The following is a 25765-nucleotide window of genomic DNA, read 5'->3' as shown; positions in this document are numbered from 1 at the left end:
TTTCTTCGCCAGGAAGAGATGATTACTTCCCAGAATGACTTCCAGCAAGAAATGAGAAATCGCCAAGGCCAATTCCAGAGAATGATGATGGCAAATCGAAGAATTTAAGATCGATTGTTGCCAGGTCTATAGGCCACATTCCGCACTTCGGCTGAAGTTAAGTTCGCCGTGGCAAGCGTAGAAACCCGGGTTCATCTTCGCTAACCGGAGGATTCACACGATAGTTGTTTATTTCCTTTGGTTTAGAAATGACTATGTCATTTATTTCCTTTATGCATTGCATTTTTATTTTTTAGTGATAAATTATTATATATCGGTTGATTTCTCATAATTTTGTATCTCCGCACGGTTTGAATGAGAAATTATTTATGTTATGCTTAATATAGTACTTTCAAAAATATGAGTTTGCTCCTTGATTCATTGGGCCTACTCTCAAAGCCCAACGGTCGAACCCAACGGATCGATCCAAACGGTCGATGCCCAACGGTCGAAATCAAGTTATAAATACAACTCTCCTTTCCACTTTCACTCGTTCCTTCTCTCACTCTTCACACATTCTTCTTCACAAATTTTCAATTTCTTGAACATAATGAATAAAATAGAGCGATGGGAAAAGGAGCAACGCGAATGGGCTATCACATTAATTGTGATAATGGTGTTTATCATTATTCTCTTGTCACTCATGCACAACATGATCCGAACATCTAGATCTATGTAACGTTTTTTTTTTTTTTTTCATTTTGATTTTCATTTTGTATATTAGTATGGTGTGTTAAATAATTCTCACACATTTTGTATATTAGTTGTCTTTTATTAAATGGAGAAGTTTCAGATTAAATATTTGTGTATATTAGTTGTCTTTTCTCTATATATATATATATATATATATATATATATATATATATATATATATATATATATATATATATATATATAATAATAATAATAATAATAATAATAAGTAAATAAATAAACAAACCATAACAAAGAAAGGCCATCCAAAACTCACCAAAATAATTAATGGATACACATAGTGTTCAAAGAAAATCGCGCACGCTACAAGGTACACATAACACTTGTCACACATGCAGCTCGATTATTCTATCCATATTCTATTCTATTTCGAAGTTATGATCATCATTTCTGAAATTACGTGTAAGTTTAACTACCCTGTGAAACTTTCCTCCGTATTTTCTAAACATTAAACCATCTCATTAATTGTATTTGGATATCTGACATGACAAAGACTTACTGTGGATCCCCTATGATGTTGTTCATAATCACATGGGTCATTAAATACACTTGGACTCCAGATTGGTATAGCCTCATAGATTGCCTATAAATCTCTTCTTTTTAAGCCATTCTTATTCATACAATTTTCACTATCCTCCCTTTAGTAATGGCTCAACCAAGAAAAATAACGGCAGAGAAAGACTACCTAAAAACTTTCGAAGAAGGCCGATTTTCTCCTTATTTTGACACCGAAATCATACGTCGCGGATGGACGCCTCTTCTATATCATTCAGCAGCTAGTTATTCCCAAGAATTGGTTTTGATGTTCTACCAATTTAGCGGATATGAAGATGGAAAATTCTACTTCAATGCATATGGACAACGATTGGAATTGAATAAGGAAATGATCTCCGACATACTTCAAATCCCAATAAAACCTGGGAGTCCTTTGTTCAAGAGTCATCATTCGATTCCAGAAAAAACTTTATGCGAAGCTACCGTATCTCATGGCGACGCCGAAAATACACATCACATGGTTCTTCAACGCTTTTAAACGGAATCAACGTGTTGTGCCAATTTGGTTGGGACATAATGTGGTAGGTACATCACACCAATCTGAAGTCACAAAACCTCAACTTCACCTACTTTGGATTTTGCAAACTCAAAGAGATGACTTTTGTCCGATCCAACACCTCGAACATAATCACCAAGAAAACAAGAAGGTCGGCACTCTACCCACTTTGGTTACGCTAGATTATGATCGTTGGGGTTATCCAATAATTTCTTCAGAGACACCCCTTCAAAGAGCATATATAAAGGTACTTCAAACAGACTACTCCGTTGGTTTTGGACCCCCGATACTCGATAGATGAGCGTAACACCCCAAGCTCAAATTGACCATTTATTTGATGAAAATGCCATGTCAATATTATTAATCCCATGGAAGGCATTAAACTTCTTCATCGAGGGTTTGAGGGAACTACACGCTTGTCGTAATATCATCATCACAACTCTTCGGGATTTCTAAGATCGTCAAGCAACGATGATGTTGAACAGGGAGGAGATCTTGGAAAATCATTCTAAATTCTTGCAAAATCACGCTCTCCTAATGGAAAATCAAATTGTACTCTCTGCAAACTAAGGGGACATTCGGGGATGCATTTCGGCCAACAAATAGAAGACCTAAACAGTTTGGTGCAAAATATGCATCTCCAAGAGCAATATAAGAATCCATGATATTACTAAGTCAATAAGTATATAATCATTTATGTTATTACGTTTTTTCGTCTTACTATGTATTTTGTCTTATCTTTTTGTCTTCTTTTGTATGCAATGCTTAATAGAATTGTCATCATTTCCATTGTGACTAATATAATTTTAACATGTGCTACAGGAGGGTCTATTTTCTTACATACTCATTTTTCCATCCAGTTTGCATGTATCGTTACCCATTTCTTTACTTCATCCACCATGGCATCTTCATCAAACATTGCATCTTCATCATCCATGGTACCTCCCAAACTCATTCCTGAGCAATCCTTTCAGTCTATGATGGATTCCAATGCCTATGGCCATCTCTTCCATGATTACATCACAAACATTGGGTGGTCTTCCCTAATTCTTCAAACGACCAAACTTATTCTCCGAAGTTTGGGTCGCGCATACTTTTATGCTAATATGGATGACACACCAAAGATTCAACCCATGCATGGTTTCTACTTAGACGGGTTCACAATCCGAGTTGGTGACACACCTCATATCTTTTCTAAACAACAACTTGCACTATCTTTGGACCTTCCATACCACTAACCCGCCGTGATCTTGGCAAAGACATCTATCATAATTCTTACCGTTCCTTTCGGTGGCAAGCGTTTTGGCGACTCTTATGGTGATGGTCTTGAGATCAAACGAGAAGGAGATGGCCATGTGCCATGGCAACATCACCATTCCATTAGCAAGCATGACCATGAACATGGGGACTCGCAATGTTATTTGTACTCCTAAACATTATGGGAGATTGGCATTTTTCTACCGCCAATGAGCCGCTTTGCGTTGTATTTAGTGCACTAGCTCGTGGTCATGAATTATTTAACATTTTAGGTTGTGTTATCTCCAAACAAACGAGCTCGCGACTTTTCGGGATCAAGTATATACTTTTACCAATCACCGCCTTGGGGATCATGAAGACACATTTCCCACAGTTTGCAGCCACTTTTCATGACTAGGTCAAGGTAGATTCCATGTGCCCAAACAAAACGTAATCATTCGCTCATTGAGGTTTCATCAATGGAAGCGCCCCGCCGATACCGAGGCATGTTCGATGTTACCCAAAGGACTAAAAAGATGAAGACCAATTTGAGGGAATCCGGAGACAAAGAATGGGCAGAAATTTGGCGGACTATTATCTATTGGCGATGCTAAGGAAATGCATTTCCTTAAAGAGGACGCCAACCTTTACGCGATCTGCTAGATGGTAAACTTGAGTTTGCCATTGTACATATATCTAGCTAAACCTTCATTTTGGTGTGCTATTGTTTTTCATGTTTCAGTATGCTATGGTTCATTATTTAGGTGTGCTATGTATCGTGTGCTATGTTTAGTGTGCTATTGAACATTTTCTTGTTCTTTTCGAATAATATATTATGATCTCCAACCCTCTGCTCCAAAGAATCTAGCCCTAATTTTGCTCACGGTTCTCGGTACTTTCTCTCTTTAATTATTGATCCTTCGAGGACTAAGCATCATTCGTTTGGGGGGTGCTTTAAACCTCAGAGCAAAAAAAATTAGGCATCTTGTAGCCTATATATAGTTTTTATTTTCATATTAATAATTGTACTTAGTGACAAAGTCTTGTTTCCTTTTCAATGATGAAAATTGTCTAGAAATCTCACATTAGTATCCGAATTAGGATTTGTTTTAAGAAACTTTAGATAATATGTGATGCAATAGTTTATACATCTTTTCATGAATATTCATGTAACCGAGTATCATTGATTGTACATAGCAAGAAGTTTCGGAACCAATGGTTAGTTACTTGAACTATAAATCCTCGTGAGAATCTAACCAAAAGCCTTGATATGAGTGATTTGTGTGTGATGACAACGGAGGAGTAGTTTTTCGATTAGAGGAAATTACGCGATCTACTTACTTGATCACCACCGAACCCTAGGGCAGAATTTAGGCCTTCTTTGGATCGACATAGCTAAAAATTCTTACATTGTTACAAATTTTACCGCTAGTCACTCTAATCGAACCATTCATCAAACCTTTCACTTTCACCAAAATTCCTTACCCATTTATTAAACCAAATAAAAGAACCTACCTAAGTGATGAGTATGAGAAATAGGATGAAATGTGGAAAGAATAAAGAGAAAGACTTGTCCCAAATAAAAGTCAGTTACTTGCTTCAGGAAAGGAAAATAGAATCATGTTATATATATATATATATATATAAAAAAAAAAAAAAAATCCTTAGTATCCAGAGGCTTAAGAACAAGGTTGGAAAAACTCAGTTAGAAGAAGGAAAGGAAACAAGGATTTCTCTAGTGTAAATATATGAATAACCTATTCTCTCATACTCGTAAATTTTGATTATCCATTTCCATTTTCTTGTACACTATCACCTAAGCCCCACAATACCTAATAAAGACCTCTAGCTCAATTAGGAGTAGGGTGGTGTGATAATAAGTAGTAGACGTGATTGATCGACATCGGCTCCCGACCGTCATTGAGATAAGGAAACGTGTGCCCACCGCATTAATCGGAGTTAACAAAACCCCGAAAGTGGTAAAATTTTTGAGTGGAATTGTGTTTCGACACATACCGCGGAGAACCCATTTAGGCACGCACGCTCTCCATGGGATCCGTAAACAACCCCGCTAGTATATTTCAATGAAAAGTTCACTGCATGAATAATCATATGTAGATGTTTTAATTATTGAATACATATTAACTTGAATTTCAAAGAAATCAATCCTCGTTCCCTGCTAAGGAGATGTATGGATATCTGAGATTAATTTAGGAAATGAGTTTTCATTTCGAAAGTAGTTGTAGTATAAATGAAGTTTGTGGGTATCTTTTCTGGAAAACTCTCACGAGGCTATAACTCATCCACTAGGGAATTCCTAGTGGTTTAAGGCCTTGTTGCATATGGTCAATGCAACCGCACTCTGCGAAACGAGAATTAGTTTAGGACTACACATTTTTTGGCCACTTATCTATTTTAGTGTCTCTTCTTTGATTGAGGACAAGCAAAGTGTTTGTTTGGGGGGTAATGTGATAAGCACCCAAAAGTGTATTATGAAACCCCATTGAGACATATAAATTTGGTTAATTATGTGTTTAATAATCATGAAATAAATATGTTTTCATACTTTTGCAGGTATTTGCAATAAACATGGAAATATTGGTTAAACATGAAATAAAGCACAAGGAACCGGGATATATATCTGAATTCTCCCAAATCCACACGAAGCATCAAACTTCCAAAGCTCCTACCTCTCAAACCGGGACTCGAATGCGACCACGAGAGATGCTCGGACAATCGTATGATGATGAACTCTACGATAGGCGGAAATTGTAACACCGCCCAAAAATACGGACCGCCATCGATCGCACATGGACCCACTATGCGGGGCCACAAGATTGGATGAGTCATCAATCATGGAGCATGTCAAGACAAAGATAACAAATTATTGGTGCAAAGTTGACACCTTGCATGTAATAAATTAGATTAGGTGTTAATAGTGAAAAAAAAAGGCAAGGTGTCACTTTGTTTTAATGTGGTGGATAAAAATTCATTAATGTGGTTTGATAATTCACGTGGGAGGAAATGAGATTTCTCTCAAATGGAGAAGAAATTAGACAAGGGTGGGGGACACTCCATTTACTCCCTTGACTTATTTTTCTCACATGGCATTATTTTAGTTCCTTAGTGAAAGAAATGTAAAGTTAGTTTTAGTTTTTATTAAAAAGCTTGTAATAGTTTTAATGGAGGAACACTTGTTTCTTCTAGAAAAGAAATAGAAGTGAGTTTGATTGTTCATTTTCCTCTCTCTCTCTTCTCTCTTTTTGTATTTTTCTTAGTTTATAAATCCTTGTTCCAAGGATCATGAGCTAACTTTTCTTTTGGGAAGTTAATCCAACTCATGTGAGGGTAAACCAATTGTTGTTGGTTTGGTAGGTTTAGGAAGAACAACTAACTCTACATCCTATCCCAAAATGGTAGTTGGTGTAGAGTTTAGTTAGGAATCAAGCAATGAGCTTAGAGATAAGTCATTGTTTGGTTTCACTTGCTAGCATGTATGAGCTCTTTAGTGAGCCATGCATGCTAGGGATCAAATCTATTTTTCCGTTAGGGACTTGTCTATGAGTCTAGGAAGAATCAAAACTTTTTCAAATCAACACTAATGATAATTTCACATGAGGAGGATTAACTCTCCACCTTCTCTCAAATCTCTATTTCGTATTAAGTGAATGTTTTCAACGTTAATGTTTTCTTAATGTTTATGTAGGAAGGAAAAATCTAGCATTTATATTATGACCTTACTCCTTAGTTTCCCTTAATTGTAAATTCCAATTTGTAGTTGTTCTAAGCTTTAGTTTAGTTCGAATCTTTATTCCAACTCTACGAAACGAAGATTGTGAGTAAGGAACCTTGAGTGCTTTTGCATCAATTCTTAGAGATCAAAACTCTAAGTAGTAGTAAAGAGCATATATCATTATGCCAATCAGCATCAGAAGGTATATTCACAAAATCTGAATCATAAAAAAAACAGTTCGAATGCACCCTTGTATGGTGTAGCAGCTAACAACATGAGGTAAGTCGAATTCCATCTTGTTTGAATATCAATGGGCAACCTTCGTTTTTTCATGTTGGAACTTTCACAAGCATCGAAAAACTTCTCAAGCTTCGATTGAGAAGACTTGGCATGTCTCACACTTTCTCTTATATTATGAAGAGAGCTCTCAACAAATTTCAATCCATCTTTCACTAACAGGTTTAAAATATGTGCACAACAGCGTTGATGGAACAACTCTCTACCCACCTTATCATTTCTAAAAAGTGAACTTCGTTGTCTAGACACACACAAATCATTATTGGAAGCATTATCCAATGTTATAGTCCCTATCTTGTCACATAGATTCCACGCTAACAAGTTAGCATAGATGGCATCACCGATTGCTTTACCCGTATGAGGTGAAGGCAGCATAGAGAAACTAATAATTCTCTTACGTAACTTCCAGTCTTCAGTAATAAAATGGGCAGTAAGACACACATACCCTAAAACCTGATTTGAAGTCCACATATCAGATGTGAAACAGACCTTACCAGGGATATTTTTCAAAAGCTCTTTTAGATCATCTTTTCCTTTTGAAAACATTTCAAACATATCACTCTTAAGGTTTTATGACTAATAGGCTTGAACGAGGGCCAAATGCCTTCAAAGATATACCTTTTAAAAAGCAGGTTTGTCAACTTTATTGAAAGGCAATTCTTCACGAATGATGTACCCTAATGAGTTTCTTTTCCGAGCTCTTTCTTGATTAAAGGTAAAACAATAAATCCCACCAGTTTCAGTTCTGCCTAGGGGTGACTTCGGATCGGATCGGATTAACCTCCTTCGGAATTTTTCCAAATTTTTTTCGGAACCTAATATGCTAGCCAAATCGGATCCAATTTTTTTTCGGATTCAAAATATATTTCCAATTTCGGAACTTTCATAAATTTCGGAATAACTCGGAAATTTTGGAATACTTGGTAAATTTTCAAAAATCTCTTTACTTTCAATTATTTTTGGAATATCATACGCCAATGTTCATTGTAGGGAGAGAAAACCATGTCCACAACACTAATGTACCAACAACAATACACACTTGTTTATTGAAAAAACCCATTTTCATTCAAACAAGTGATCCAAGAAAAAACGAGAAAAAGAACCTGCAGCCACCAATAGCAAGCATTGCATTCTGTTGAGGTATGGGTATTTGTAATGTTTCAATCTTTTTTCGTGTGTGGAAATTGAAGCGTGAAGTGTCTGCATAAATAATGGATTATGGTCTTGGACTCTAAGTAGCTTTACATAATATTCTATCTATTGGAATTTGGCTTTTGGATTGGTCTGGAAGTCATTGTATGACTCAATGACATTTTTTTTCATATCATTGTTGTTATGGCAGACGATGTAATGACAGTAGAGTGGTCTAATTCAAGTAGGGAAGTAGCGGCTAGGTTATGTTTTTGTTTTGTTTTTTGAAGTAAAAAACTAGAAAATAAATGAACGGTCGAGATCTAATCAAGTGGATAGTGAGAGAAGTATATATTTTCGGAATAAATTGGCAATAATATCGAAAATTTCGGAATTTTCGGATTAGATCGGATTTTAGAATTATATTCAAATCTGATCCAATTTTTTTTTTGGAATTTTCGGAAATCGGAAAAATCGGCCCATGAAAACTACACCCAGAGCCAGACCAATTTCGGGTCGGATTTCAGAAAAATCGAAAATTTGGCAAAAAGAGACACCCCTAGTTCTGCCTACTATGGTCTGTCCCCCAACACGTTCAGTTCACTTCACACACCGGATCATATGTCTCTTAAGGTAGGTTGTCCCACTAGAACCCCCAAAAACCAGTTTTGAACTACAAATTTTGCAAATGGCTTTCATTAAAGCTTTCCCATCAGAATTTTTAATCACAACCCCATCCTTGTCTTTCTCGGAAACTTGGTCAAATTGTTTCCAAACAATTGACGTCTTCCTAGTAGATAATTTAGGTGGAATTTGAACCACAGGTTCAACATTTGGTTCCTCAGCAACACCCATATCAACATCGATACCCATATTATCAACATCAACATCCATGACAAATCAATGAACAAAAAATTAAGTAAAATCATAAACCAACAAACCTCGAAAACGTGCAACACGTATATCACAAGGGAAGAAATACTTTGAAACCTGTACACAAATGAAAAAGCATAATAATCAATCACCAATACCATAACACATAACAAATGACAAAGGTTGTTTTTTGTTTTTTGGTTTCTGTGTGGAAGTAAGTGGGAAATAAGTGAGAGAAACCTTTTTGAGAGAGTGAGAGAGTAGAGTAGAAGGGATCAGGAAATTTGATGAATAAAGTTTTATTTTTTATTAGGCTCATTGTAATGGTGCTCATTACAATGGTGCTCATTGTTCGTAATGGTGAGAGAGATACCTTTTCCTTTGATCATTACAATGGTTAGAGAGATACATTTTTGAGAGAGTAGAGTAGATTTAATTCGAGCCTGCTAGGTTAGATTGGGAGTTCCGGAGAGATAGAAACAATTAGGTTTAGTTAGATAAGTTTTTGTTATATATCACAAGTTATTGGAAATACCCCCCTGTAAGTGATAAATTACAAAGGTATGTATATTTATAGTGGTCAAAATATAACTAGGGCTTGGTTAGGGCTAATTAATTTCAATTAGTCGGGGCCTATGTTTGAACCTTAGCCCTAGCCCTGCCTTAGAAGGCATTAGGGGGCCTACCCTTACCCTAAACTTTCTTGAGGGGCTTTTCGTTGTGAGGGCTTTATAGGGCTTAGGGTCGGGTCGGTCAGGGCCGGGTTAGGGTCGTTAGGGCGAAATTCCCACCCCTAATTTGACCTATGCATAGTTTAGGATTTCAGATTTATCAAAATGCCAAAAGTCCCAAAATCGGAGTTCTGAATGGAATTTCAACATATTTTGATTATAATTTGGAATTTATATTTTCGATTATAATTTGAATTTCTTCAAAAACCAAAATATTCCATGGAATTCTAAGATTCCGTTTGGAATTAAGAAGTATGGACCTAGTTACCTAAGTCCTATGTAGACAAACTGACAAAATAATAGTGTAATACTAGAGCTGAGACCCCACGTACATTCCATTTTCGTAGGAATAGGATTGAACTCAAAGTTCAGTATTTTCACATCCCTTGTCTGACATGCCATCTCAAATACCCCTATTTTATAAGTTCCAATTAAAAGAAGAGAAAGAAACGCAACGAAAATGACTTTCTCCACGTGACCCCAAACTCACACAAGGCACCTGACATCTATAACTCGGTCCCCACTCACTCGCTCTGACTCACTCACTACCTTCTCCCCCCTACCACACGCTATCTCATGTGCGAACTTTTATGCTAGTTTGTAGCCTATAAACAGTACGACACTTTTTTTTCTTGCACGCGTGACATCTGATTTTGACTAAAAGTCAAATCTAAAATCAACGGTCAATATCAAATCGAGCTGAGGAGAAACGTCAGCCGTTGAATTGATTGAGATTTCGAGATTTGAGGACAAAACTTGCGGAAATAGAACCTGAAAAGGCCGACATGAAAAGCTGACAATGTCGGACGTGTTATTGGGAGAAGTGAAAGAACAAAAGCTATTTATTGCTTTTCTCATTTCCGACCACACCAGCTAACGACACGTGTCTGGTCTAATAATTTCTAATTCTTCACGTGACACGTGTCGAAAAGAGACAATATGGGGACCATGGTATATCAAAATTAGAGACACACAACATGTGATCGTTAAAGAAAAGAGTTGTTGATTTATTGGATTATGGTGTTTATAATATGCCATGTCAGCTAAAACAGTACTTAGTTGGATGCCACGTCAACAATAAAGACAAAGAAAAGTGAAGGTGGAGACCATATAGTTGTTCTCTTTTTCGAGGTAATTTAATTTATACGTAAATTACAGATGTGCCATTATAGGGGTGTGATGCAGTGGATCTGTCAGTGATTTTGGAAGATATCTATTGGGTAGATTAATGGTGATGGGCATCTGTGACAGAAGATATGCTGAAGTGCTGAGTTACATCTAGGTGGGGTCAACAAAATGGAACAGATGATCAGGAATCTTCAGTGGCTATGAGGAAAAAAAGGAAGCCTACTTGATTGATGCAGGCATACATCAGTTGTTTGACCATTTACAGAAATGATCCAAGTGAATGTGACAAAATAACATCAAACTAGAAATCTGGAATCCTGTTGTTCTGATGCTGTAATGATAGACTGAGAAAGACCATTTATCAGCCGTACAAGGGCAACATAACACCGTTTCTCTGGTTTCTTTGTTATTGCGTTAGTTGGGCTCAATGCCTCAAATGTGAGTTTCGAGTTTTTTATCCCTATCAAGAGCACCAAACCTGCGTTGGCTGTATTTTGAGATTTGGTTTCGGGTTGCGTCCCACAGTTTTTGCACTTTTGCTCTTTTGAGTTAAAAACAAGATATGGGTAAATTAGAAATGGTAAAACGTTTATCTTAAGTACAACTTTTGCTAATTACATCTTCTGTTTACAATTGTGACACTTTAACTATCAACTAGACATTTGTAGTACTTTTTCGTGTGGTCTAAGTTTCTGCTTTATGTGGACAACAATTTGTACATTTATAGTTTTAGTGGTGAACAAATGAGCAACGCTAAGAAGCTGCTTAAAAATCAGTTATAAACTTGTTGCAACTATGCATACATACCGGAAAAGCTTCATTTTGAACAAACTTTTGGTTTGCAAAACTACTAACAAATTGAAAAGTACCAAAACTGGAAAAGAGTTTGAAAAAAAATCAGTTATTGGCGAGCATTTTGGTTCTTAATTTTTAATAAATTACAAATTTTAAAGTTATTCTTTATGGTTGAACCTGAACAACCAACTCACTAACTGAAAGCCACATTAGCATTCATCCTTTGTTCCTTTTGAGGTCCACCAGTACATCGAGGCATCTAGCTATGAAAGTTGTTAGTTTGTTACTAGTTCCTTGTTACTACTATGAGTTTGAAAATGCATCATTACACCAGGAATAAATATCAAAAGAGGAACAAAGAACTTAAGGTACAAGTGAGGTATAATTCTCCCATCCCAAATCTACCTTGTACTTCAAGAATAGAAGACATCCTCTAAAATCTACATTTCTCCACACTCTTCAGTCTTCATTAGTTCACTTCATAATGAGCAACTAAAAGAGAGTTCACTGATTATATTAATGGGCTCCAACACTAAACTAAGCCCACAAAAAGCCCATCTATATATCATTTAAAATATATATATATATAGGTTTTATAGTTTTATATAATTAGAGTACAGTCCTATATAGTCTTGGTGCCTATCAAGACTCTGTTTTCAACCTCTGTTCACCTATCCAGAGGAGAGCTCACATGCTCTCTCTTTCCCCTCTTCTTCTTTACACTCTCTTTTCCTTCTAGCTTGTTCCACTTTTTCCACTTTATGTGAAGTGAAGAGAACATGTTAAGTTAAGAACAACAACCATTCAACACACTTCAAAGTACCTTTGATAATCACCAATAAAAAAGCTTTCAACTAAACCATCATCATTTCTTTCTTATACATTTTCATGTTACAATGGAGAAAAGGAGAAGTGGGCTTGTTTTATTCTCAGTTTAAGTAACACCACTTTGAAGAACTGGTAATGCCAAGAGAAGCTTAAGTTAAGAAACAATGAGTGGAGATAGTTTGGGCATTTCACCTTCATCGGCACCTTTATATTTACAACAAAGAACAGAAGAAGAACATTGGAGACACTTTGATAACTCTGTAAATGCTGTTTCTTTTGGGTTTGTAGCTACTGCTATACTTATTTCAATGTTCCTTATCATGGCAATATTTGAGAGGTTTCTTAGGCCAAGATCAACGGATGTAATGTCTTCTAATGGTCAGAATCGTGGTGATCTCGAGGCACAGGTTGGATTCAATGGTAAACTTGGTTACCCTTCACCCAAAGTAAGCTTCCCCTCCTTTTTTTTTTTTTTTTTTCTTTTTTTGCAAAAATGTGAAAAGAAAATTTCAGAAAATAATATTTTTTTTACTGAAATATCCTTTCTTAGCTGCTCTTATTAACTGCACTATTTCAAGTTGTGTTTGTTTGTGTGTGTCTGTTCTGAGTTATCATGCAAATGAGTAGTGCTAATAATTTTCCTTAATGAAAACTATGCATTTACTTTTTCTTACTTTTATAAGTATATGAGGTTATCTATATATTAGTTAAGTGGGAATTCATTAAATGATTTGTAAGGCATGGCAGTGATGAAACTGAAACTTGCTTTATCTTCTATCATCTGCAGAGTGTAGTCCTTGTTTTATGATTCAGGGAATCAGGTGTGTTTGTTGATGTTTCTGCTATTTTCTTTTAAAGCGAAGGGGGTATAGGTACATTTGTCTTTTCCCTTGAACAGATTTGTTTTTTATTCAGTGGTAAGTGGTGATTTTACTTACTTCACATAAAGCTCACATTCTGTCTAGTGTCCACCATATGTGGGCCGAAACAATGTCTCATTAGCAACCAACATGTCGGCAATTTCTAGCCATTGGATCTAAGCATTTTTTATCATGAGACAATTTAGCTAAAATTTGAATCAAAAGAAAATTTATGGTTGAAGATGAGCTTCACGACGTGGAGATTATCTTCAAACAGATTCTCCTAGCCTTGTAAAGGTACGAGCCTAAGTTTTGTTCAAAGAATTTTGCACTCCTTGAGGACCTACATTGGATGAGTTTTAGACTACATTTTGGTGTTGATGTTTGTCGTGTGTCATGTCCTCATTAGAAATGCCTGATGGTTATGGACTTGGACGTTACACGTGCTGAGACTATGATGGCATTAGAATTGTCACAAACACCAAGTATATAGCAAGTAAGCCAATGATATGGTAACTTTGAAGTTTATGCAATTCACCCAAACATTTCAAGCGCTAAAACTATTATTGACAAACACAATAGAGAAGTTTTGACGGCGAGGAGTGGGATATATTACCAATAAGTGGATCAGATGCTGACAAATAATCTGGTTAATTAGGAGGGTGAAAAAAAAAAGTTGGTTGGTTAAGCTTTTTGGGCCATTGATTCTTCAACTGTGCCATGTGGTATGTTTTTTATGTGTTGGTGTGTTCAGTTAGCTCAGTCACAGTGTTGTCCAGTCTAATGTGGACTGAGTTATCAGTCAATCCCAATCAACTGTTATTCAGTACTTTGATGATCCAAGTGCGTTACGAGGGTCATTGGATGGGGATATAAATTAGGCACACCCCATGAAAACCACTAATTGACCAACTTTTTAAGTACTTTGTATATATATGGCCCAGGCTTATAGTATTGTGTTTTCACAATGACCCGTTGAGTTGATAGTCTTAAAGTTAAGTGTTCCATGCCATGAGTCTGCTTAATCTTTGTCACAAAGATGACTTCCGAAAACTTTGTTGTTTTGAGCATTGTACCCCACATTTCACACATGCTGGCACACTTCAATTTGGACTTCTGTATTATGTTTATGTAGGTCAGTCTGTCGGGCACATCGTACTTATGTTGAATATTAACTCTGTTGTCTGTGCCATTTGCAAATACTCTAACAGGTAACTAAGAGAATGATTTATATGGCATACCCAGATGATTTATATATTTGGTTGTTCTTACCACTTTCACACTGAGTTAAAATTACCTGGTTTCTCTTCTTCCTGTTTTATGAATTATGTTCACGATAAGAACCTCTGCCCAAGCACTAGGTCATTTCTGACAACTAATTTAGTTTTGAACTAAAGTTTACACATAGTTGTTAGTTGAGCAAGGTTTAGTTAAAAGAGTACCTAATCCATTATGTTTAGATGCCTAAGGAAGCTAGCACAGGAACTGCACATGGTAGCCATGTCCACTGACCCCTTATAATTCCCCACACCATCACATAGATCCTGTAATGCACTCATCTGACCTTACATGCTTGGAAAAGCTTAATATAATTGTTTCTTGTTTCCAGCTATAATTTATGAATAACAGTGTTCTACTTATCTTTAATATTGTTAGACAATAATGTGTTCATTGTCCATGTCACACACTGAAGGTACTATTATATGACTTGCCTTTATAGTTTCATAACCCATAAAGCATTCTTCTTCCATCACATACACATGACTGAACAACTCATATATTTTTTGTTCCAACTGCTTGGGCCCCTGTTCCATGGGCATACCTCCCCCCTTAAGAAAACATCATATAGAATATTATATTCAAGTCTTCTGCTGTACCTATTGTGTGCATTTAATTAGTAAACCTATAAGATATGTTAGACTTACCCCTTTTTAAAGGATAATTCCATTTTATCAGACAATGGTGGGGTTTTATATAAATATGTAATCATAAAATATGATTGGTATCTCAGCCTCAAGCATTTCATGTCCTTACCATTGTAACAAGAAAGAGAAATTCAATTCCTTTTGTCAGTTGTTGTTCAGGAACTCCCCCTATTACCTCTAATTAGAGGAAGAAACCTTATTGGTAAAAAATTATATGATTGTGTTTGATGTTGTCATTTTCATACTCAAATGAAATGAGATGCATTATTCTAATTGACACACGATGTGCTACAATGATCTATATGAACAAGTCACATATTTTGTAAGATATTTTGCCTTTCATCATGTGAAGATTAATGTTGAGTGGTTCACTTTTAACTAAGATGCAGTAATTTTCTCATGGTAATGGTTGTTTTGATGATAGCTGTTTTAGTCGGCAGTAACAAATTAGTGGTTAATAATAGTTTTTTGGCATGATATGTCAAAAATTAAACAAGATATGTCACAAAGAAACCGCATGTTTTTTAGAATGTGCTTATTGAACTCTACTCTTTGGTGTTGTGCATTTTCATACCTTGTATCACTATGTTCTCAAACAATGTGCATCTCTGGGTATGAAATAAACTTGAATCACAATTTCTTTTGTAAGAAATGAGACATCTGGTGATTTATTTATTCAATTAATTTCCTGCAGATGTCTGTGTACGCAAAAGGGGTATCTGTGTTGATGCCAGGAGAAAAAATCCCGACCTTCATTGCCCACCCTGCTCCTGCACCATGCCCACCAGAACGCATCCTGTGGCCTCCCCATCAACATAGTCCTTTGACCAACTCAATGGCAGACTCGAATTTGATCAGAAACACGTCTTGATGATAGAAATGTGACATTCAACTACTATATTCACAAACAATTTACGAACAAATCTGTGCAAACTTCATCGAGAATATATCAGATGAAGTGATGTGAGTTTGAAAACACATTCTGTAAGCATGCAGTCCTAGTGTGTATATTGCAGTTCTAAGGATGCAAAGGTCGGTTTTTTGGCCAGTGAATCCACTGGCGGGGATCCTTGAGAACTCCTTATCTTTTACCGTGCTATCCTTTCATTTTCTTCCAGATTTTCTTGTTGTTTCTTGAGGTCTTGAAATGAGTTAGAATTCTTACCTGACCGTTTCAATTTCCCAAGTTTTATTGTAAAAAGTTCAATGAGTATAATTTATGTTCAGATTAAAGGAGCATCAAACTCTAGCAGGTTTGGTTGTGTTTTTCCCTAGTGTTTATTTATTAAGGCTCTGTTTGGCCATGCGAAATTCGGTAGTACTCAATCATGTTTAGGGTATGGAAAACAAGTGGTAGATACTCAAAAATTAGTTACTCTATAAACTGTTTGGTTTCTTTTTCTGTAGAGAGATTGTCTCGTGCTGTTTTTTATTGTTTTTTTTTCAACTCTCCCAATGGAATAAAAATCCAAAAAAAAACAAACAAACAAACAAACATATCGACCAAAGAAAACCCGTATCAATACTTTCAAAAAGAAAAACCAAACTTCAATTCAACATAATTTTATTGAATAATCAAAGTGATAGTCGGTCGATTGGAATGGAGACAGTGAAGAAGAAGAAGAAGAAGAAATCATATATAGACCATTTATGTTTTTTTTTTTTTTTTTTGCTCCTCCTGTTTATGATCTCTAATTTTAATTTAGATAAGTGAAGGGAGAAATTTGTGAGAGAAGAAAATATGATCTCTAATTTTAATTTGGAAAGGTAAAGGGAGAAATTTGTGAGAGAAGAAAATGAGTAGGTGAAGAAGAAGGCTTAATTTTTTGAGTGTATAACTTGAATGAATAATAAAATGATGTTTTCTCTCTCCTGTATTTCTCTTGTGTATTACGTTATCTCACCTAAATCCAAAGATCCACTATACACGTTTTTTCTGGTTTCACAATCTACCTGGTTTATACCCTACTCATTAGTTGTGGCCCCAATTCATAAAATGGACGGGACCAAACACTAAGACCTGATATACAGGGTCTTATTCCTCTACAGGTTGGGTAATTCATGTTGCCAAACATAGCCTAAGTGGATTGTGGCAAAGTTAGGTTTTTTCGCAAATTATGGGCAGTGGAATTTTGCCCCGTCAGGGGACATCCAATAATATTGGAAGGATGCCTAAATGGAATCAAGGGTTGTGTTCTTACTTCTTAGGTAGTTCAACCACCAAAATCACTATTACAGAAAATGCAAGTACAACAAAATGTTGCTTCCTTCCAAAGCAATATCTCTCCATAAATGTTCATCCTGGTCTCTAAAACCTATTCAAGGATGATTCATGCAGAACATGAGAACCAGTTACATGGTATTAAAATAAGATGATCTCATACTGTTCACTAAAGCAAATCTGGAGGAAAGGGGGAATCTTAAGTCAATCCTTGAGGATTATTGTAATACTTTTGGCCAAAAGCATTAGTTACAATAAGTCAAGCATGTTCTTTAGCAAGAATGTCACTTTTAGAAATAAGTTGAAACTCAAAAGGTTTTGCACGCTTAAAAGTTTTGATTCAAAGGAAAAATACCTAGAAGTGCCTATCTTATTGTCTAGAAGAAAAATATGAAGATTTTGAGTATCTGGTTGACAATGTAAATAATAAAATCAAATGGTGGAGAGCAAAAGTTTTGTCCCAAGCGGGAAGAACAACTATGATCCAAGTTGTGGTGCAAGCAACTCCTCTTCATGCCATGTCAACATATCTCTTACCTGTATCTACCTGTGACAAGATAGATAAAGTTTGTAAGGATTTTTGGTGGCATGGCACTGACACATCAAATAGTATTCACACCATTGGGTGGGAGCACATTACCAAACACAAAAGTTTGGGGGGGCTTGGTTTCAGAAAGGCAAATTGGGCTATGTTGTCCAAGTTAGCTTGGAAAGCAGCCACTGATATCAATTTTTTATGGACTAGAACTTTGTATAGTATATATGGCAAAAAATGGATTAGAGATATTGAGATTCCACCTGACAAGGCATCTTACTTCTGGAAAGGTATTCATAAAGCCTTCAATTGTATTAATTGTAACGCCCGTATTTTTTAATACGTATTTTTATAATTATTAATTAATTAAATTATTTATTTTCAAAATTCGTCGGACTGGACTCGGGATATGTGGGCCTGGTTTTGGGCCCGAGTCTGTGTTGGGCTTGGGTTTCGGACCCAAGTATATAAACACTTTTTCTAGAAAATAGGGTTAAGAGAATAATAAAATATTAAAAATGGAGGCAGAGATGAAAGCTGGATTTCTGGAGGGTGGAGCGCGACGGCTCGGACTCGGAGAAATTTGTAGGAGCTGTTCATACAGGTGAGTAGCTATTTTGCTATTTCACCGAACTTATGGTTTTCTGTGTATTGATATTGTTCGTTATCCGTTGTATTGGACTTCGTGCCATTGGTTTTATTAAATTTTGTTTAATTTCGGATTTGTATTAAGAGTTTAAACTGTCGAAACTTTGGTAAAATGGGTTTTTTTGAACTGTTAAAGCTTCGGAAGCTTGAAACTCCCACAGACGCTAATGGCGTCGACTGTCGTTTTGTGTGTTTTTAAATTTGTCGGCTTGAATGGGTTATTGTTGTGTTGTTTGGTTTGGAACTTCAAGGACGCGCGAATGGCGGTCGGATCCAGGGACGACCCTGCATACTGTACGGCGGTTGGGCTGTTTTTGGATTGGGGGTTGTCTTGGTTGGGTGAGAATGGATGAGTGGGGGTTTGAGTGAGTGCTGGAGGTTGGTTGTTGGTGAATGGACGAGCTGCCAAAGCTTTGAGGGAAGCTTTAATGGCGCCGATCGCGTTTACTGTGTTACTGGAAGATGCGATTTTTGTCTTTATTTTTCAATGTTTTGAACTGTTTTGGTTAGTGTTGTTTGGGGTTTGATGAATGGTGGTAAGGGGGGGAGTTTGAGAGTGGTGGAGAGCTCCAGGAAGCCATTAATGGCGGTTGCGAATTTCTAGATCTAGTTTGGAAGAATTGGGATTGAATGATTAGGGGATTTTGTGTTTGACAAAGTTGTAGGGGTTTTTGCAAGGATTAAAACCGATTAGTTTAATTAGGTGGTCGATTGGAATTGTGGTGGCCGGATTTTTGGGTGGTTGGTGGCTGCTGGAGGAAGGAGATGACCGGCTGGGCTTGGGCCTGGGTCGGTTTCTCATGGGCTTTGCTTGTTGGTTTTTGTTTGGGCCGGTTTAGATTGTTGGGCCGAAATGTTTAAGTGTTTGGTTTGGGCCCAAATTCTATTAGTGGCTTGGCCGAAATTTCGATGGTGGTTGGCCGAAATTTCAGTTTTAGTTTTATGTGGGCTGAAATCTAATTTAAGTGGTTGGGCCCTTTTCTATTTGTTTTGTAATCTTTGGACCAGTTTAATTAAGTTTAGTTTGGGCCCAGTTTAAGTTAAGTTTTTGGGCCAGTATCTAATATTGCTTGGGACCAGTCCATTGGACTTAAAATAGATCTATGTGGGTTTTCCAATGTTTAGACTTTCGGGTTCTAAGGTGTGGGCTTGGCCAGTTGGGTCCGAACCATTACCTTGGTCATGAGCCCATGAGCCATGCACCTTTGACCTTAGCCATGAACCATGGCTATGACCCTGAACCTGTCGAACACGGAAACGACAATTTGACTTTGACAATGATGAATTGACTTTGACCATGATAGTTTGACTTTGACCAGGACAGTTTGACTTTGACCATGATAGTTTGACTTTGACCATGATAGTTTGACTTTGACCGTTGACTTTGACTGTTGACCGTTGACTTTGACCGTTGGCTGTGAATGTGGACTTTTCCAGTTTTTCATATGTTTGTTTATATGGATATATATATTAATAAAATATTGTCGATATTGTATAACTTGGTTGGTCATTATCTAATTTAGATTTGACGTGAGTAGTGTGTAAATCATATATATATTGGGCTTTGATTGTGGATTGTGGACTGTTTATTTGTGCTACGTTTTATGTGTATATTATATGGACACATATAGTAATAAAATCTTTGTGGAAATTTGGTATAATTTGGTGGTCATTATCTAAGAAAGATTTGACCTTGATGTTGTGTATTTTTGACACGTGACGATATTGAGATATTAGGAGATATTATATTCCTAATACGTTATAATAAAAATGTAGGTGATACGTTGAAGCATTGGGACATGAGATAATATGCTGGGATATTTATATTAATGCAATATCTTGGAGAAATATATATACACTCCATTATTTTATATGTGAGATGCTAATATAGTATTGGTGAATATTTGCCTACGGGAGTGTGGTGTAGTGCAATAATATATTGGCACGTGAAAGAATGAAAGTGACTATGAGATATAATTTAGATGTTTCTAGATATTATGGCTTAGTGCAATAAGGTAATTGACCTGCACGTGATATAGTGGAATGTTTATGAGTCATTAATGTATGACACTTTGAATAAATTACATAACGAAAATCCTAGAACCCGACTACCACAACTCATGTGATTGGCCCTTCCGGGCGTTTGATTTAATCTGAATCAATGGCCTTCGGGCGCGCCCTTCCGGGCGTTTAGTAAAATTTGAATGGCCCTCCGGCGAAGCCGAATAGTGGCTTGATTATTCCGTTCGCGAAAAATAGAACGATGATCATAATATTTTATGTCGAATAGTGGCATTACTTACATAATTGCTTCCGTGTGAGGATTTACCTGGTGTGCGGCATCCCGCTCAGGGTGGTTACGCACGGAGTGGTTCATTATGTAAGGGGAGGCATGTGGATGTACATGTTCGGCGTTGGGTAGCGATTGTGGTAGCCAGGGAAACTAGGTAAGACATAGATACGACGTGCTTTTAGGGACACGCAAAGAAAGCTTGAATTAATATAATTATGGTAATATGTTTGTTAATGATGTATATGTAGATAGATGATTATATATGGTTTTGCAGAAGGGTGGGTCAAACTAATTACTTGGTAGAGAGACGACCCACTCCTCTGTGATTGAGCATGAAATGAGGTAACGATATATAATACGTTTGTTTGGTTATTTGTTTAGTTAGAATCTAAGGCCTCGATGGAGGAACTACATGCCTTATTTATTATTATGTGTATAGTTTGTTGTGTGGTTAGTGGGAAGTTAAAGGCCTCGATTGGAGGAACTACACCGCCTTTAATTATTATTCTTAAGGATGTTGTATTAGTGGATTTGAAAGTTAAAAGGCTCGGTAGAGGAACTAACCGCCTTATGGATTGTGTTTATAGTTGTATAAGTATATGTTGTTTTTAGGGCTACTCACACCAGCATTGTTTATAATGCTGACCCGATTTGCATGTTTGCTTATCGGGTGTGTTCATTCAATGAACATAGTTGATAAGTTTTGACAGGTTTAGTGATGAAGAAGATTGGTTCTTTGCCGCTTGTGGTTTTGCGTTAGCGCGATCTCGAGGTTGTGTTTTGTTTTCCCTTGAGGTGATATAGATTTTTAGTTGAGATAATATCATTTGCATTTTCATTTGTAAATTGTTTTATAATGAAGAGGACTTTGTTTAAGTTAAAAATTTTATTGGTTTTAATTATCCGCATATTTTAAACTGTTTATGGGCTTTTGGGAGTGGAGAGTGCGTCACACCTCGAAAATCGAAGAGTCGGGAACAAATAATGTTTTTTCCGAATTCTGTCGAAATTCGGGGTGTGACATTAATGGTGGTTTAATTTGGGCTCTAGGCAATGGGCCTTCTACCTCAATCATGAAGGATCCTTGGATCATATGAAATGGTAAACCTAATACACTAGAAGAGTTAGGGGTGGTGAGCCCCCAGCTTGAAAATTTGAAGGTGACTCATCTGTTTTTGAATGATGGAAGTGATTGGAATACTAGTTTATTGGATCAACATTTCAACTCTTTCATTAGTCAAAAAATCCAAGATGTCATGGTAAGACCCTTGGGTGCAAGCAAGGATATTATGAAATGGAGTGGTGATAGGTATGGTACTCTAACTGTGAAATCTGCCTATAAATTTTTGGGGAACAAAAATGAAAAAGGGTGGAGTTCAAGTTTAAACCATAAAACTATAGTTCACATATGGAAATCTCATTTGTCTGTCACCACTCAACTTTTCTTATGGAAGTTATATATAAGAATATTGCCTATGGGTGATATTCTTTCTGCAAAAAAGATGGTGGGGGACTTTTCATGCCCTCTATGTTTTAAAACTCTGGAAACTGATGTCCATATTTTCTTGGAATGTGAATGGACCAAAGCAGTATGGTTCTCATCTAGTAGTAGGATAAGGATATCTGATGAGGACATATCCATTAGAAGCTAGGTGGATAAGTTTTTGGTTTGGTGTGTCAGTAAAAAGGAAGAAAGAGTCATGGCTGGTACTCAGGCATGTATATTGATGCAGAACATCTAGTATACTATGAATGAGGTGAAATTTGAGGACAGGGATAGAGTGCTCAGGAAGAGTCTAGCAGAGGCAAACAAATGCTTTAATGCATTCAGAGAAGACATTTCTAACTATAACTCTAATCTTGTTGTTGATAATTCTCTTGGTAACTTGGATTTAATCTTTCCAACTATTCCTAATGGCTACGATGTTATCAAGTTTGATGCTACCTTTTATAAAGACACATGGGGGCCATTGCATGGGACAGTGAAGGAGTTACTATAGGAGTTGTAGTCAATAGATACATATAGAGCAAGCATAGCTGAAGAGGTAGAAATGAGAGCGACAGAGGTAGCAGTCAAGCTAGCAGAAGTACTACCAGGTGGGGAGTTTGCTTTTGAAGGAGATTGTCAAATTGTTATAAAGGCAATTAACGATAAGGAATGTAACTGGCTGTTGTCTGCTCTTAAAACCTTTATATTAACTAGAAGCTCTGTTTTTAGCTTTAGTAGGTTTAACTAGATTAATAGACTTTTTAATTGGGATGCTAACTCTTTAGCTAAATGGATCTGTCTCCAGAGAGCAAGAGAAGCTCTTCTGAATTGTATGTTGGAGGCAAACCTGACTCCTATGATGTTTTAAGTTTTATTAGTATATATATATATGAAGTTAACTTAAAATAAGTACATACGTAAAACTTCACCTACAAAATGAATTCAAACCTAATTTTTTTTTTGTTGTTACGAAGCACTCACCATAATGATTATCTTCTCAAAATTTCAGCTCATTTGGAAACTTCTAACATAGATAAAAATTGTTGTCATCTTTAAAAATAAATCTAACGGTCCAGAAATGTTGAATTTTTGTAATTGTTTTTTGCCAATGTTAAAGGTTTCTAAATGAGCTGAAATTTTGTGGAGATGATTTTAATATTGGGTATATCATATCTACAAAAAAATAGGTTTAAATTCATTTTATAGGTGAAGTTTTATTTATGTACTTATTTTAAAGTTAACTTAAGTAGCTACTTTTTAAAAGTAGCTACTTAAGTTAACTTTAAAATAAGTACATAAGTAGGTAAAACTTCACCTAAAACATTAATTCAACCCCAATATTTTGTGGATATGATATACTCACTATAAATATCATCTCCATAAAATTTCAACTCATTTGGAAACCTCCAACATTGGCAAAAAATTATTGCAAAAACTTGACATTTCTAAATCGTTAGATTTTTTTTAAAAGATTACAATAATTTTTATCTATGTTAGAGGTTCCCAAATGAGCTGAAATTTTGTGGAGATGATCTTTATGGTAAGTGTTTCATAGCCACAAAAAAATTATATTTGAATTCATTTTATAGGTGAAGTTTTATATATTTACGTACTTATTTTAAGTTAACTTTCTTATTACACAGTTAAATATATATATATATATATATATATATATATATATATATATATATATATATATATATATATATATATATATATATTCATAAAAAAAAAAAAAGGTGATATTGGATACATCCATAAAAACACGTTCATACCCATAACTGACTAAAGTTTTTGTCTTAACCCAACAACCACCTCAATTCAATAATATCTCCCAAATTAATTTAGGGTATTTCTAATAGGGGTAAAAAAAAAAAAAAAAAAAAAAAATACACGCCTTTTTTTCGGCAATCTTCTTCTTTTCTAATTCGTTAAAATTTGATTTCAATTTTTGTTTTCTTCATCCTCGTTAGGTTGGTATTCATCCTTATTATTTTGGTATGGTTGATTCAAATCAAAGGTCATGCTTGCATATATATATATATATATATGTGGGACAAATTTGTAATATTACAAAAAAATTGATGGGGTGGGCTTTTGACATAATTAATTACAAAAGTCTATGTCTTTTATCCGGATAAAAGACATAGACTTTTGTAATTATGTCAAAAGCCCACCCCATCAATTTTTTGGTAATATTACAAATTTGTCCCTTACTCCATCTTCCCCAAACAAAAATCTAAATAGATCGCAAATGAAAAAACAACCCCTAATTCCCCAAATTGAACCGAAAGTGCAACATGAAAACCCAAAATAAAAAAAATTAACAACAATTCGATCAATTTTGTGCAACAAAAATCGGGATCTACTCAAAACTAACGACAACCAACTACTAAAAATGTGAGAAACTAAATTTTTAATCTTCATATATATGTTTAAAATCATTGCTTTTAATTAACATTCAACTCAGTGATAATTTTACACTCTACGATTTCAATTATCGCCACACTACAACAATGAGATACTGATGAGAGTGTTGGGTCTCAACATGAGTGTTGCACTGAAATCAACACTGCAAAATGGAAATACATTTACATTAGTCTAATATGTTGGTTTTGTTTTTTGTGTGCTTTGGTTGAACTTGCTTCTTGCGTAGATGAACATGAGGCTTAATTGCCCATGCATGTTGTTTGATTTTACATGTTTTCTATTGCACACTGTCAATTACAATTGCAACAACCACTGTCAACTCCCACCGCAACATGGATGTTGCACTGTCAATATATTTTACTGCAACATAGATGTTTCATTGTGAATTACCACTACAACATTCAACATTCATGTTACACTATGTTATGAATGTTGAAGTGTCAGTAACTATTGCAACAACCAATGTCAAAACAAGAAATGTCAAAATTCTTGAGAACAAATTGGGCGGGCGGGGGGGCATTATTAATGTTAACTTGTTAATGCATTTTTTTTTCTCACAATACTTCTAATAGACTCTGTATTGAGGAGAAAAAGTATGTTGTTTAATTAATCAACTTGGACGAGCTATAAAAATGAGTTATCTATCCAGTTATTGATCTACTTACAATTGTGTGCTTGATGTTATTATTACAAATTTCCAGGGTAAATAAGTTTTGCTTGAATTGCAAAAAGATTATCTAATTCTATCCTTATTTCAATTGTTGCATTGAATTCGTTCATAATTTCACAATTTTGATTCGTTAGGGTT

General features: G+C 35.8%; 1 protein-coding gene across 1 annotated transcript; it reads left to right on the top strand.

The window, feature by feature from the left end:
• The first annotated feature begins 12354 nt into the window (after positions 1–12354).
• On the top strand, positions 12355–16609 carry LOC147475865 (uncharacterized). Its single transcript, XM_086584145.1, has 2 exons — positions 12355–13002; positions 16036–16609. Exons 1-2 carry the CDS (start codon positions 12721–12723, stop codon positions 16210–16212), a joined length of 459 nt encoding a protein of 152 aa, XP_086440271.1. The 5' UTR covers positions 12355–12720; the 3' UTR covers positions 16213–16609.
• The last annotated feature ends 9156 nt before the right edge of the window (positions 16610–25765 follow it).

This window comes from Coptis chinensis, chromosome 9 (genome assembly GCF_015680905.1).
Source record: "Coptis chinensis isolate HL-2020 chromosome 9, ASM1568090v1, whole genome shotgun sequence".
Classification (NCBI taxonomy): Eukaryota; Viridiplantae; Streptophyta; class Magnoliopsida; order Ranunculales; family Ranunculaceae; genus Coptis; species Coptis chinensis.
The sequence above is the reverse complement of the archived record's forward strand: the minus strand, read 5'-3'. Positions and strand labels throughout refer to the sequence as shown.

Excerpts from the sequence above, each read along its gene's own strand:
- LOC147475865 (XM_086584145.1), top strand. The coding sequence starts at position 12,721 with ATGAGTGGAGATAGTTTGGGCATTTCACCTTCATCGGCACCTTTATAT. Across the intron at positions 13,003-16,035 it reads TTGGTTACCCTTCACCCAAA|ATGTCTGTGTACGCAAAAGG; the intron begins GTAAGCTTCCCC and ends AATTTCCTGCAG.